The 13,957-nt window shown below is 47.5% G+C and overlaps 1 protein-coding gene across 1 annotated transcript in view; it reads left to right on the top strand.

The window, feature by feature from the left end:
* The window catches only part of LOC135912855 (protein couch potato-like), a 66,316-nt gene that overhangs the window by 30,626 nt on the left and 21,733 nt on the right, over nucleotides 1-13,957 (top strand). Inside the window, exon 2 of the mRNA XM_065445429.2 lies at nucleotides 5,597-5,873. Coding sequence (XP_065301501.2) covers nucleotides 5,604-5,873 — 270 coding nt within the window. The 5' untranslated portion in view covers nucleotides 5,597-5,603. The remainder of the gene's footprint in view (nucleotides 1-5,596; nucleotides 5,874-13,957) is intronic.

Here is a 13,957-nt window from a genome sequence, read left to right on the forward strand (position 1 = left end):
GGGTCTGTGAAAAAAAAATGAAAAAAAAACAGGTGTTTGCTGACAGCTTGAAAGGTTCACAGTCCTTCAAAACGTATCGAAATGGCGAGTACAACAAGCCTCTCTGCGCGTCTTCTTAATCTTCAGTAAATAAAGCGAAGTCTCCTGCTAAACGCAAAGGCAATGACTAGGGCGACATGCAGTGCTATCTTTTGTTACAGGCCAGCCTGAACCTGTATAAGCCTTCGAAAAAAGACGTTGTACGTCATTGCTCTGTGTGTTTCGAATTACACAACGGGTTATTTATGCTACATTCGGCACACGCGTCTTCCTGTCGTGCAATGACAAACGGTGTGAAAGAATGATCTTTTGCCACAACAAATGTGTGCAAACCGTCACCGCTTTAGAGCTAGCCTGGAGTTTTTTGCATATGTACGTACTTTTAATTAATTTTTTTTAGTAGGACTGACTTGGTTTGTAGCCTATAGCTTATTCGCATACATCTGTGCTAGCATTTGTGCAACCTCCCCTCTCCCGCGCTCCGACCCCTTTCTGGAACACCCCTTGACTGTGCCCTCAAACGCTTTGCCAATGAATCAACGTTAATGTGACTGAGCTGAGCAAAATTATATGCATTAAGCACTGTCTTCGATTCCATAACGTGCTGGCACTGGTATGTAAATACCAATCCGCTCGGGTACCTTAAACTCAACAGACTGCAGCAGTAGCCTGATAAATAACAGATTGTGCCAACGGCATAGACTGATGATGATGTGTCGATGATGTTTTCAAAGCTCTTACCCAACCCGAATGTACCTCGGCTTGCACCTTGACAGTCGGTTTAAACAGCTAAGAGTCCGCTTTAGCTGTCCTATCGGGGCACGACACCCCGATAGGCCAGCCGGCCACCCACTATAGCCCGACGAGTACCGTTCAGACACGCGTTTCAGACAAATGTGAGCGCGACAAGCCTAGCTGCTACCCGCTTTTGTCGGACTCGTACGAAAGCCCTGGCAGCAGCCAAAAACGCAGGATGCGTCAAGCGTGGTCGTCCGAGCGATGCAGCTCTAAAGTTACGAAATGTTATTATTTTCTCCGTCATCTTTAGAGTACTACCGCAGTAACCTGTTATCGTTTTTCGTCTCCTCTCTCGCCGATATGACGTCACTTTCCCGCGAAGCAAAGCCGTAAGATACTTTCGTCGTCCCGCTTATTCAGCGGCACGTTGAATGAAAACGGTTCGCGCATCGATGCGGCGTGTGCAAGCCAGATCGTGCCCCGCCGACAAATAAGCCGTCTTGTACGCGCGGGATATGCGGTCCAGTGTGTGATGCAAGCCGGCGAGCGCAACGCGCGCGGGCATTGACCTTTCGGACTCGTTCGTTTTGAAGGGCCAGCGCCTGCCTGCTGTGACGGCCGACTTAATTAAATGCTGCGCGCTGATACGCGCGATCTGCTCTCGTTGTTGCCGCTCTGCCGGCGTCCTTTCGGTGCAACGTGGGCGAGGAGGAAAGCGGGCAGTCGGCGTCCGAAGAAGCGTGGGAAAGATTGATCATCACCGTAAGAGGATACGAGCGCGATTGAAGCGGCGGAATGCGTCCCAAGGGTGGCAGAGGTGCGCCCGCCTAACAGTGACTCATCGCGGCCGCGTAGCCACAATGTATTCGAGACGGATGGGTCTGCGAGACTTCGCGGTTTATTTTTCTTCGACGCAGTTGCACAGAATCCGACTAGCGGATGGAGGCGGCAGCGGAATTCGTAGCTCGTTTTACGAGGACCGAATTTTCTCTGTGTCACAACAGCGCTTGACTGTAATCGTTTTTATCAGACAATAAAAGTCATCGATCTTTTGAAACACTCACGACGCATTTGAACACATGGAAACAAACGACGAAAGTGAGAGAGACAACTAGTTCGCGTAAAAATAGACAGCTTTAGTACTGCGCCATGATGATACGCACGCAGCACGCAAGCGCTTTGCGGAACGTAGGAGCGCGTGTCACGTCAGGGTTTTTAGTGCTGCGAAATGCCTACGTACGTAAGCGGGCGAGCGTTGTTAGACGCCGGGCGCGTCGGAATGCGTTGGCCGCGTCCGCCAGTAGGTCGAACCATCGGTCGAATTGTAGACGCTGTTGATTTCGCCAACGGGATGTAATGTGTGGGCGAGTTCACGCAATGTCTAACTATATTTATGCCTTTAAGAGTCTCTACTTTTAATACGGATGCAATGCATGAATCATATCGAGAAAAATAAAAACCGAGTTCTCGCTTTCTGAGGCTGGCACGGTCATTTGCGACGAACTGCGCCAACAGTAGGCCGAGCCTTTCGCGCGAACAGCGCACACTGAACACTTCCTCAAAAACAAAGTTCATATTTTTTTTACTATGGACTCCCACCGTGCAGGATCCGGAAATGGCTTCGGCGCGTTCGCCTCAGGCAACAAAGCCAAATCGTGGGCCATTCAAAAGTACGACCTTCCGCCGGTCGACGCCGCCATTTTGCGAAACTCTTTTGTCCCGTGCTCTCCCGAGCAAACGAGAACCACGAGAGCAGCACGCAAGGCTCCCTGCGTACGCACGCAAGAATCGGATGCGTGCGCACGCAGCGGCTGCGCACGCATCACGCACCGTTCGTGTTGCGTTCTGCACATGCGCACTTTGCTGGACGTAGCGATCTTGCGTACGCAATCCCGTTACGTACGCAACGTACGCAGTACTAAAGCTGTCGCATGATTCAGATGTTTGTTTTAAGCATTTTCTGTATATTGCGTTTGAAATTCATTTAAGTGTGCCAAAAGCATCTCGAGTATCTCAGGCCCCGTGTGCGAAACCCTTGAAAGAACAAGTTCCTAACATAAAGCGAAATTAATCTCTTCCGCTCACGTTTGCCACAGTTGCCATGCCTGCAATGTGTGTGATGAATTAACTCTTGTTTTATGCATCTGCACGCGCTATGCGGCCTCAAAGGCTGCTCGAAAATCTGCATTACATTTTATCTCCTTGGCAGCTGCTTAAGGAATCCCCAAATGCTTGAACCTTGGAGCAGCACTAGTGCTGCAATGCGCGCAACTAAGTCGCATTCAGCCTTCTTCGGAGACACTGGCCTCGACCGGACACGTATAATTACATGTTACTGCATGTGTTCGTGTACAGTGCATATGTGTGCGCAGTGTATGAATGCGTCACCTTATATGTCACCCCCCTAATTTCGAGTAGCATGCTAGGTAGATGGCCTGGCGAATCTGCCCAGCATTCGCTAGAGAATGTTTCTCTCCTCTCGCCGCTGGTATACGATTTAGCGGCAATTTGGTCCCCATCGTTTAGCTTGCTCAGCAAATCACCGTCTTAGTTGTACGTAGTCTATAGAATATCGACCTTTACCTACTCCCTCTTGGTACTTATCTTTAGGAGTCGAGTCTTGACTTTCATCCCACGACACGCCGCCTTCTTTCAATTCTGCGCCGCAGAGTGAACCGACCTTATAAAGGAAGTGCTACCTTTAGGCACGTTATGCTGCCCTGATTTTAAAGTACTAGTAGTAGTGAGCTCCGGTACACATTGCAGTACTTAGGCAGCAGTCAAAAGGAAAAAAAAAGGAAATGTAGTTCTGGGGTTTCACGTGGGAAAACCACGACTTCATAATGCGCACGCCGTAGTGGGAGACTCCGGATTGATTCTGACCAGCTGAGGTTCTTTAGCGTGCACTCAATTCACGGCAACGGGTGCTTTTTTCATTTCTCCCCGATCGAAATGCGGCCACCGCCACCACCGCCGGGATTTGTTTCTTGAGGCCTCGGGCGTCGCAGCGCAAATCAGGCAAGATGCGAGACTAAGTTAGAAATCCCCGAGCTGTAACGTCCCTGGACAATTTCCTCTCATAAATATATGTCCGGTAGGTGGGCTTTCTTGGGCTCTCCTTGAATAAAGTACCTGCTCACATCTAAGTGTCCCTTTTCGTTGCCATGTGCCGTCTCTTAACTGCCGGGCGCTTCGAACTCCACGCATTTGCAGTTGTCCTTACGCTTAGCAATTCACTTGAACAGCGCCTTTCACACAGCGCCCTAGTGAACTCCATGGCTTGTCATGGGGAATCATGTTAGAGCGAGCCAATAAAAAAAATTTCCGTAACTCCTTGTTCGTGATTGCCTTCCGATTTACGCTTGTAAATTCAAAGGAATGAGTTGGTTGTTACGAAAGACGAGTTTTTGAGAGCAAACTGCGCAAAAGACTGTGTGATTATGAATAACAAGAGCGACAACTTCAAAAATTCCATTCTTCTGGCTGTTCCTATTGTATTCGTGCGGTGGCTGCTTTTTTTTTCTTTTTTTTTGTGTGCCCCTCACGAGATCTGGTCATTTTGAGCTGACAGCGCAGAACATGCAATGCACGCTAACGATTGTGTTTCCAAAAAATTACATCGCTAAGCGCCACGGAAAGGTCTGAAATTCCAATCCGAACGCCGTTTTCCCTTTCCCTCGCGGCGACCGCCCTCCAAGACGGACGGTGACGTACTCGTATACCTGTGCCTATTACTCGCGTCTGCAGTGTGATGTCGCTCGTGGTGACACGTGACTCCGAAAATTATTCAAGGCAACATCTCTTATTCGTGTCATCTGTTGCTTGAATTGAATTGAAGTTTCGAGAAATAATAGGACACATGAACGGGAAATGTCTGCATGTCTTTTTTTTTTTTTTACTTCGCACCGAAGCAAGAGACATGTACTTCCGCTTCGTCTGCTTGCTCTCACGGTCGTGCAGTCAAGTGCGCAGGTACCGAAACTATGCTATTTTCTACCGTGTTCCAGCGCGCGATCATGATGTGCGATCCGCTTGTGTCTGCCTCAGTGTTCGTGTAGCACTGAATTATACCGCTAGTCACGTGTCCTTCTGCACTGCGCGCAAAATCGTGCCTGCGCGGGACGAGGCAATCACAACAGCTCGCACGCCATGCCGTCAGCTAAAATGTTCAGCGCCGAGAAAAAAAGAATTAATTAAAATTTAATTATGGGGTTTTACGTGCCAAAACCACTTTCTGATTATGAGGCACGCCGTAGTGGAGGACTGAGGAAATTTTGACCACCTGGGGTTCTTTAACGTGCACCTAAATCTAAGCACACGGGTGTTTTCGCATTTCGCCCCCATCGAAATGCGGCCGCCGTGGCCAGGATTCGATCCCGCGACCTCGTGCTCAGCAGCCTAACACCATAGCCACTGAGCAACCACGGCAAGTAAAAAAAAAAAACGAAAAGCCTGAGTCTCGCTTTGCAGTGGAGCCCACCTGCTAAAAACATGGGTTTGCGGCACTGAAATATTTCTGTCTCGGCTATTAATGAGCCGATTTGAAAAATGTTTGCGGCAGAACGTTCCCTAGAGGACATGTAACAACTTCCAGCGTATAACCAAAATTTACTGTGGGACCTGGCGAGGGGCTCATATGGTGTTTCCGATTCAAGTACCCGTGTTTATAGATGACGCTCTGCTTAAATGCTTGTGGCTTGTTTAGTAGTGTAGTGCTCTCTCAGATCAAATATTTGTCTTGTTCTTACTTTATTTGTCTTTGATTTTCATTCACTTACAAAGGACAGCCTGATGACATCGCTCTCTCCCCTCTGCGCAGGGCCGCCATGATGCGCGTACTGATCGTGGCGCTCTTAGTGGGGATCGCATCGGCCGGCGGCTGGCACGGAGGAGGCGGCGGTGGCGGTGGCGGCTGGCACCAGCACGTGCCCATCAAGCTGCTCGTGAAGCACGTGCACAAGCCCATCCCGGTGCCCAAGCCCGTGCCGGTGCCCCAGCCGTACCCGGTGTACAAGATGTTCCCCATCTTCAAGCCCTTCGCCGTGGCGAAGCCCGTGCCGCAAAAATACGTGGTCCATCAGTACCACAACATACAAGTAGGTATACGCGTTCGCGGGAACCGCGGAGTACGATGGCCCCGCTGTTCATGGGGCGCGATGGCCCCGCGGTTCATGGGGCACGACGGCCCCGCGGTTCATGGGGCACGACGGCCCCGCGGTTCATGGGGCACGATGGCCGCGCGGTTCATGGGGCACGATGGCCGCGCGGTTCAGGGGGCACGATGGCCCCGCGGTTCATGCGGCACGATGGCCGCGCGGGGCACGGTAGGCCGTTGGCGCGGCAGTCACCTGCCGCGCCAGCGTAATTTCGAGCTCCCCACATTGTTAGCAAACTGGCTGCCTCTTACTTCCTACGTGTTCTTATTTCTCTCTTCAGCTTCCTTCTGCTGACGTGAACGACAAAGCACAACGCCTGCTGTTGTGTGGCGTCCTTTAGTTGCATAGTAGAAAGCACGACGAAATAGACGAAACGATTTGCAGGGCGTAATTAACCTGCTAGAAAAGAGCAGTAGACGAAGCCACGTATAGGCGCCGACGTTTTCTTAAACCAACAAGAAATGTGGAAGCTGCACTACAGTTAATCCTTGTCATGGATACCATGAATAGTGAACCTGCACAGCCTGGGGTTTCTCTGTCAGAACAGCACAAGGGTTCAGTGACTGCACTGTTGCCGTGTGAGCGAATTTCTCGCTAGATTTAGCGTTTTTCTTTTAGTTTTGCGATAAATTTTACAATTAGGCGACTGGCGACTCTTTTTGGCGATATGACAGAACAATCGGCGACATTTTAACATCGTCGGATTTATAAAAGTTAATTCGGAAATATCTTTTTCTTTTTCTAAAAAGGCACTTTTTTATTCAGAGGTACAAGTAGGCTATCGAAATTGGCAGTACGACGCTTAGGCTATGTGACCATGATGAAGCAATGGAGATCTCCGCTCTCGGAGGCCATACGCTGCACAGTTAACTGCGCTGTGGAAAGCAGGTTTCGCGTTATCCTCACGATATGTATATTTTATTATATTTTTATACAACCCAACATAATTTGTTTTAATGCTGCGGTTTCTCCTGTTTCACTAAATGCTTCAATGCCGGGAGATTCGCACGCGTATAGGAGTATATTAAGTCCCAAAACTTATTGAAATAACTTTTCTGGAGAAATTTAGAAGGCATCCTATGAATAAGACAGGTCACTTGTAGAAATCCACACATATCGGAGCGTCTAGGCTCGTTCACGTGAATAGAACAAATCTTAACCGCTTGGAGCTCTCAGATGGATCAAGGTGCGGCAACGTAATACAGGACCTGCATGAAAGTCGTGTAACTGTGATTACCGTCTTGATAACATGACTGTCATCAGCTGCACGCGCTGTGTTGCAAAGCAAAGACGAAGACGACAACGGTTATGACGAATGCACGAGTATGATCGTGAAATGGCGCCGGAAAAACTTGAAGAATAGAAAGAAGAATCTCCGGAGAGCTTCGCAGCGCGAGCGAGGAACGTGGAAGAGGCGTCATTGTGAGAGAAGAAACGGGACGAAGGCAGCAGTGGCAGAAGAAGCAGCCTGTCGGACGATAGGTCCAGGCTCCAGCTTATACCTGGTGCTCCTGAGCTGTAGCTGATGTAGGTCTGCGGGTGTCCAGTGGTGCATCAATCACAGCCTCCATACTCATTGCCTATACGTTCCTGGCCTGCGCTCATACCCACTCCTGCCCCGTCTTCTGGTTCCCTGTCATCTGGTCCTCTAGTCGCAACGGATACTCGCGAGCTGCATCATTCCAGCATCTGATGTGCTCCGACACTCCCGCTCTAACCAGGCTGACATGAGAACTTTGATATTTCATTTACGTAGCTTGGGGACCAAATTACTGCTTTATGTTTAGTGTGTTTCTAGTTGGTATTTTGCTAATTTTCAGTGTCCTGGAAGACTTAAAAAGTCTGACAGAGAGCATACGCTTCTTGTTTTGTGCGAAGTTGGTTCTTACCTACAAGTTCCATAACTTGCAGCGGTGAATCTATCTAGACCGTGAGGTATAGAAATCCGCGACATGACTATGCCGGTTGTAAGCGCATGACAGGGACAAAAAACTTGATGTGCCTCCGAGAGCTTGTCGAGAAGGATGAAAGCATGGGCCTCCAGAAGGCAGAATTGAGTGCTTGGGCGAAGCAACAATGGGATATGGAGTGCCTGGAGCGTGCTGCTGTAATGGAAGCCGAACACGTTCGTCAGAAAGAGCAGTTTCCAGCTGAAAGAGAGCAGCTTCGAGCTTAGCAAACTCGTTGGTCCAAAGAGCGTCGCATCCTCAAAGCGCAGATGGTAGCCCTTGAAGCGCAGTACGCTGAGAGAACTCTGGATGTGATGGATCATTTAGGCGTGGGCTTAGAACAGAATCTTTCTAAGATTCGTGTGATACCTAAAACAGATTTTGTTACTGAGAATGAGCAAATCGTCCGAAGCGGAAACGTAAATTAGAAGAAAGAATATGTTCATTTAAGGATGAAAAATTGTGCCTAACATTGACTACTGAGCAGTAAATGGCACACAAATGTGAGGGTATGTCAATGAAACCTTAGGCTTGTTATAACCTTCCCCACAGGGATGGAGAAGCACTCTCTCTCCCCGGTATACCTTTATCTGGAGAGCACGTGCAGGTCAACAGGAATGACGTATTATCTCCCGTGAGAGAGAAAGTAAATATGCTGGTCAACCAAGGGTTGAGAGTTAACTCAGAGCTTCTTGATATCGATGTGGAAAATAAGTCAGTGGATGTTGACTGCCGGAAATTCAATGATAAGATTTTGTCGGTTAAGATGGCCGAAGGGTGATTCTTTCCTTTGTGACAAAGTACCCTATTCTCAGGCAAAGACCACTCGAGCATATTTTAAGCTTAGTGCATCTTTTCAGAAGATGCTAGTGCAACTTGTGTAACTTCTGACTATGTTAGAAACACGTCTTCTCTTCTTGAAGTAACTATCAGTGACAGAATCCCGTCAGCGTACATAAAGGCAGAACTAAAAGGGTCGACGTCTAATTAAGCGCAGTGAGCCGCAATAGTGCCAAAAGGATCCGTCGCTGTAAGGTGTCCCGCCTGCTGAAAGAAGACATTGCTGATCAATATAAAAATATTTCAGCTGCAAAGAACCTTTCTAGTGCTGTTATAAACCAGTTCGTTCTAGAAAACTATACCAAGACTGTACAGTCTCATGTACCCCGAGTCCCTAAAATATCACCCATTAGTATCACGCCAAAGTGGTCACACCTTAGACTAATATGGGATGCAATCACATTAGGTGGTTTTCAATTGACCAGTGGCTTATCTCGCTGCTTTAACTGGAATGACGTGTGTAATTGTATGTCCTTTATGTATATTTAGTCGTGTATAACCATGCCGCGCGCATGGGGGCAGTTTCTTCTTTTTTTTTCTAAAGAAACTTCTTGAAGCCGTGACACATGTCATAAGTGCGCAGGTGCAGTGCGGTGTCGACACTACGACGAAGTTGGTGTGAAGCTACAGCACGAGGCTACACAAGAAGTGGAACCAATCACCAGCCTCTACGCGGTGTTGAAGAAAAAGAGGCGAAGATGATTCGGTGAGAAGGCTGCGATCGTGGAAGTCGCTGTGGAAGATGGAAGATGGCATTCAAGGCCTGAATAGAGATAGAGCTCTCAGTCAGTGGTCACAACAGGCTCCCACCTGAATGCAGGCGCCTCATCTAGCCCCTCCCGATGCCTGTGGCTGGCGGACGCCATAAGGGGGTCCAGCCCAGGCCTGTCCGGCGTCCCCATTACCTCAGCCAAGCTTCGACCAGCGAACACCGACAGGCAACCCGGCCGCTGCCGACATACACAAGGATTGATGCTGCACTGAGCTTAACCTCGAAGACGTGCTCCAATCTTCCCTTCGCGCACTCATCACCTTTATGGTGCATCGTGTCCACTTCACTGGTGAACGCTCTTCGTGTACATTGAACACTTGCACGAACTTCAACTCTCTTTCTTGGGTGTATTTTCCGTTTGCTTGCCTCCTGTGCCTTAAATATGGTTTCCTTGTTGTGGACCTTGACAAGCGGCTTCGTCCTTTCCGATAACCTTTATCAGCGTGTTTTTTTTTATGCATTTAAGTAACCTGAACTCGAATCCACACAGCTTCGTGACAATGACCAAGCGTGCTGCAGAATTTAGTTCGCCTTTCACGAGCGTTGAACCCTAGAAATTACGCAGGCGTAACGTGGACCAAGTGCGTTTTTCTACAAGAAAAATCAGGTTGCCTGTGTTCTATTGAACAGTACTGGATTTCGGTTGACTGTTGTTCTGTCATAAAGGCGAGGTATACAAAAGCGCAGTCATCGTTCATCAGTCAGCCAGATTTTTTTCTTTCTAGTTCGACAACGTGACAATGAAGAACCAACTTAAATGTGGCAGCGCTACAATTCTGTATGGTATGAAGAAATTTATTTAGGTCCTGAGGGATCAGTCTGAGTCTGAGAAAAGTCTTTTTTTTTTGTATTAGGGAGCGTTAACATGCGCCATATTTCAACTAATTTAAATAACGGCGAGCGAAATATTCTTTAATAATATATTAAAATGGAAAATATCACCCTGGTCAAGATTTCTGTAATAATGCGGCAGCTCGGCGAATTAAGGAAATAACAATTTCCCAGTTTTGCTCTTACGAGATTTCTCTGGTGACAAATAGGACGAGTGCAAAAAACAACTTATCAACGAAAGATCTTGTTTTGATTTGATTTACTGCGATAATGGAAAATGTTGATAAGACAATATTAAAAGAGGATCCTGATTTGCTTTAATTTGTCGAATGTGATGCCGGAAATGTCGGAAACAAATATGTCGCTGTCTTCTTCAAAACATTATACGTTATCAGGGAACATGCTATCCCACCTAACCATTCAACTGTAGTTACATGACTGAGTAGGATAGCATGACTTGGTAGGATCAGCATTTATGCACAATAAGGCAATGCTGAATAAGAATTCGTGTTTCAAACACTGAATTAAGTGTTTTTTTTTTTTCGCTGAAGAAGCCTTGTGTAGTGGGCGCGGTTTTTCGTTATGTTCACTTTTTATTAAAAGACTATAAGCAAAGTCTAATCTTAAAGAAATTCAGGCTTTGTTTTTAGAATGTACTCGACATATTATTATTAGATGATATGACAAGCTGGTTACACCAACGTTAAATTGCGCAGTATTGACTGCTATAGACGCCCACTGCAGGGCAAAGGCCTCTCTCATACTTCTCCAACTACCCTGATGATGTACTAATTGTGGCCATCTCGTCCCTCCAAACTTCTTAATCTCATCTGCCCATCTAACTTTCTCCCGCCCCCTGCTACTCTTCCCTTCCCTTGGAATCCAGTCCGTAACCCTTAATGACCATCGGTTATATTCCCTTCTCGTTACATGTCCTTCCCATGCCCATTTCTTTTTCTTGATTTCAACTAAGATGTCATTAACTCGCGTTTGTTCCCTCACCCAATCTGCTCTTTTCTTATCCCCTAACTTTGCACCCATCATTCTTCTTTCGATAGCTTGTTGCGTCGTCCTCAATTTAACTAGAACCCTTTTCGTAAGCCTCCAGGTTTCTGCCCCGTAGGTGAGTACTGGTAAGACACAGCTATTATTCACTTTTCTCCTCAGGGATAATGGCTACTTGCTGTTCATGATCTGAGAACGCCTGCCACACCCCAGCCCATTCTTATTCTTCTCATTATTTCCGTCTCATGATCCGGATCCGCGGTCACTACCTGCCCTAAGTAGATGTATTCCCTTATCACTTCCTTTGCCTCGCTACCTATCTTAAACTGCTGTTCTCTTCCGACACTGTTAAACATTACTTTAGTTTTCTGCAGATTAATTTTTAGACCCACTCTTCTGCTTTGCCTCTCCAGGTCAGTGAGCATGCATTGCATTTGGTCCCCTGAGTTACTAAGCAAGGCAATGTCATCAGCGAATCGCAAGTTACTAAGGTATTCTCCATTAACTCTTATCCTCAATTCTTCCCAATCCAGGTCTCTGAATACCTCCTGTAAACACGCTGTGAATAGCATTGGAGAGATCGTATCTCTCTGCCTGACGCCTTTCTTTTTTGGGATTTTGTTGCTTTATTTATGGAGGACTACTGTGGCTGTGGAGCCGCTATAGGTATCTTTCAGTATTTTTGCATACGGGTATAAAATTTGCGAGTATAAAAAGACTATATTAACAATATATATACAGGATGGGTCAGAGTAGTTAAGATGGCTGACCATCCACAACACGCAGTAGCCAGCGTGTCCGATCTTCTTCTTCTTCCTCTCCCTTCTTTCATCGTTCCGCAACCATATGCGTGAGCCCTTTTTCATAGAAATCGGTAAAACATGAAAGTGAAACCTGTATTCACAAGAGCTGGTGCATGTTTATTGTAAGGTGAAGAATGAAGAATTGTAAGAGCAGAAATGTGCACAATGTCTACTGGAATTGGGCCGGTATGACACAGTTCAATGTGGTTGCATCCACGCTGACGTCTAGTGGCACATCTCCTCCATCTCGACGAATGACGTTGACGACTATGAGCAAGCCCTTGTGGTAGCTGAAGTAACTGCCATAACACCTCGACAGAGCGGATGGGAAAATGCCGCGCAAAGATGGCATCAATGCATGTCCTTGAACGTGTCGCGTTGGGACGAGCTGCAGGTTCAATACGTTGGCCATGCGTCCAATCAGCCAATGGCCACTTGGCTTCGATATGTCGCCATTAAAGTCGCCTGCTACTATCATTGGAGCAACGTGGTAGCAATATTAGGCTGGACGACACTTGCGGTAGGGGCGGAACGTAACGTAGGAGCTTCGCGTCCAAGTAGGTGTCGATGTGATTTTGCGTCATGTTAGGAAATATGTAAACATCGAAGGTGAGCACATGCGTGCCGTTTACGTTATTCTCGCCTGAATACATGTCGGCGACAGTGGTGACGACCGTTGCAGTGTTGTCCGCAGGGACACTGTTTGTGCAGCAATCAACGTGATCCTCATTACGCTTGATCAGTGTCACACCTGCTGCTTGACGGCTGGGTCTTTTGTCCACTGACACCCACTGGTAACGGCCGACAAGTGGAATGTCTGCAGCGTCTGTCCGAGTTTCGGTGAGAAGGCTAAAGTCAAATGATGCAGTAACATGATTGATGATAACATCTTGCAAGTGTGCTTTCAAATTGCCCACATTGGTGCTGAGGAGCGAAAATGTTCTGTTTCTGGAGAGCTCATGAAGGAATGCCAGCATGTCATCCGTGACTGCCTTCAGTTCGTGGTCTCGAGTCGTCGAAATTCGTTTTTGAGATCTGGGTTGAGTTGACCTCTGGCATGATGAAACTTGAAATCATCGGTGTCGTTGGTGATGAATAGTCCCTGTAGAGCTCTCAACAAAGCGGCATACACTAGCTGTTGGTCATGTGACTTAGCATAATTATATACGACGTTAGCGTATCTGCCGCCTTGCGACTTATGTATCGTGACAGCTGCTCCTTCAACCAGTGGAAGCTGGGTTCGTCGACATTGCAAAACGGGGTTGCTAAGCTGAATGGCTGCCGTTCGGAAGAGAATGGGAATCCTGTTGGTGTTAATGTCAGCTGAAGTAGCATACGCTAACTCCTTTCGTCGTGCAGCGATGCCCATCTTACCGGGATATCCTTGAACCGAAACCTCGAGGAGAAGGCCGTCCTCTTGAAACTCAGTGTGTTTTGGAGTGCACATGGAGTCATTGGCGAGACCATCGACAACGTCAATGTTGGAAGTTATCATGTACTTATTGGACACAAGGGACACCTTAAAGGCCAGGCCAAGCGTTTCTGCAAGTCATTTTATGAATTTTTGATCGCATAGATGCCTCCTGATCGGCACTGTCGTAGCCAATCATAATATCTGTGGACACCGCTGAGCACGTCGATGAGTCCACTAACGACCATGTTGTATGCCGTAACATCGTAGTTCTTCAGGAAGAAGCGAATGGCACCTGGATAGGTTTGTTCTACCTGCGACTTGGTGATGAAGCGGCTTTCGATGAGCCTTTCGTCTTGCATGAGACAGTCACCACCACTAATCTTGTTCAGCACTGCTAGGAAGGCGACATC

This window comes from Dermacentor albipictus, chromosome 3 (genome assembly GCF_038994185.2).
Source record: "Dermacentor albipictus isolate Rhodes 1998 colony chromosome 3, USDA_Dalb.pri_finalv2, whole genome shotgun sequence".
Classification (NCBI taxonomy): domain Eukaryota; kingdom Metazoa; phylum Arthropoda; class Arachnida; order Ixodida; family Ixodidae; genus Dermacentor; species Dermacentor albipictus.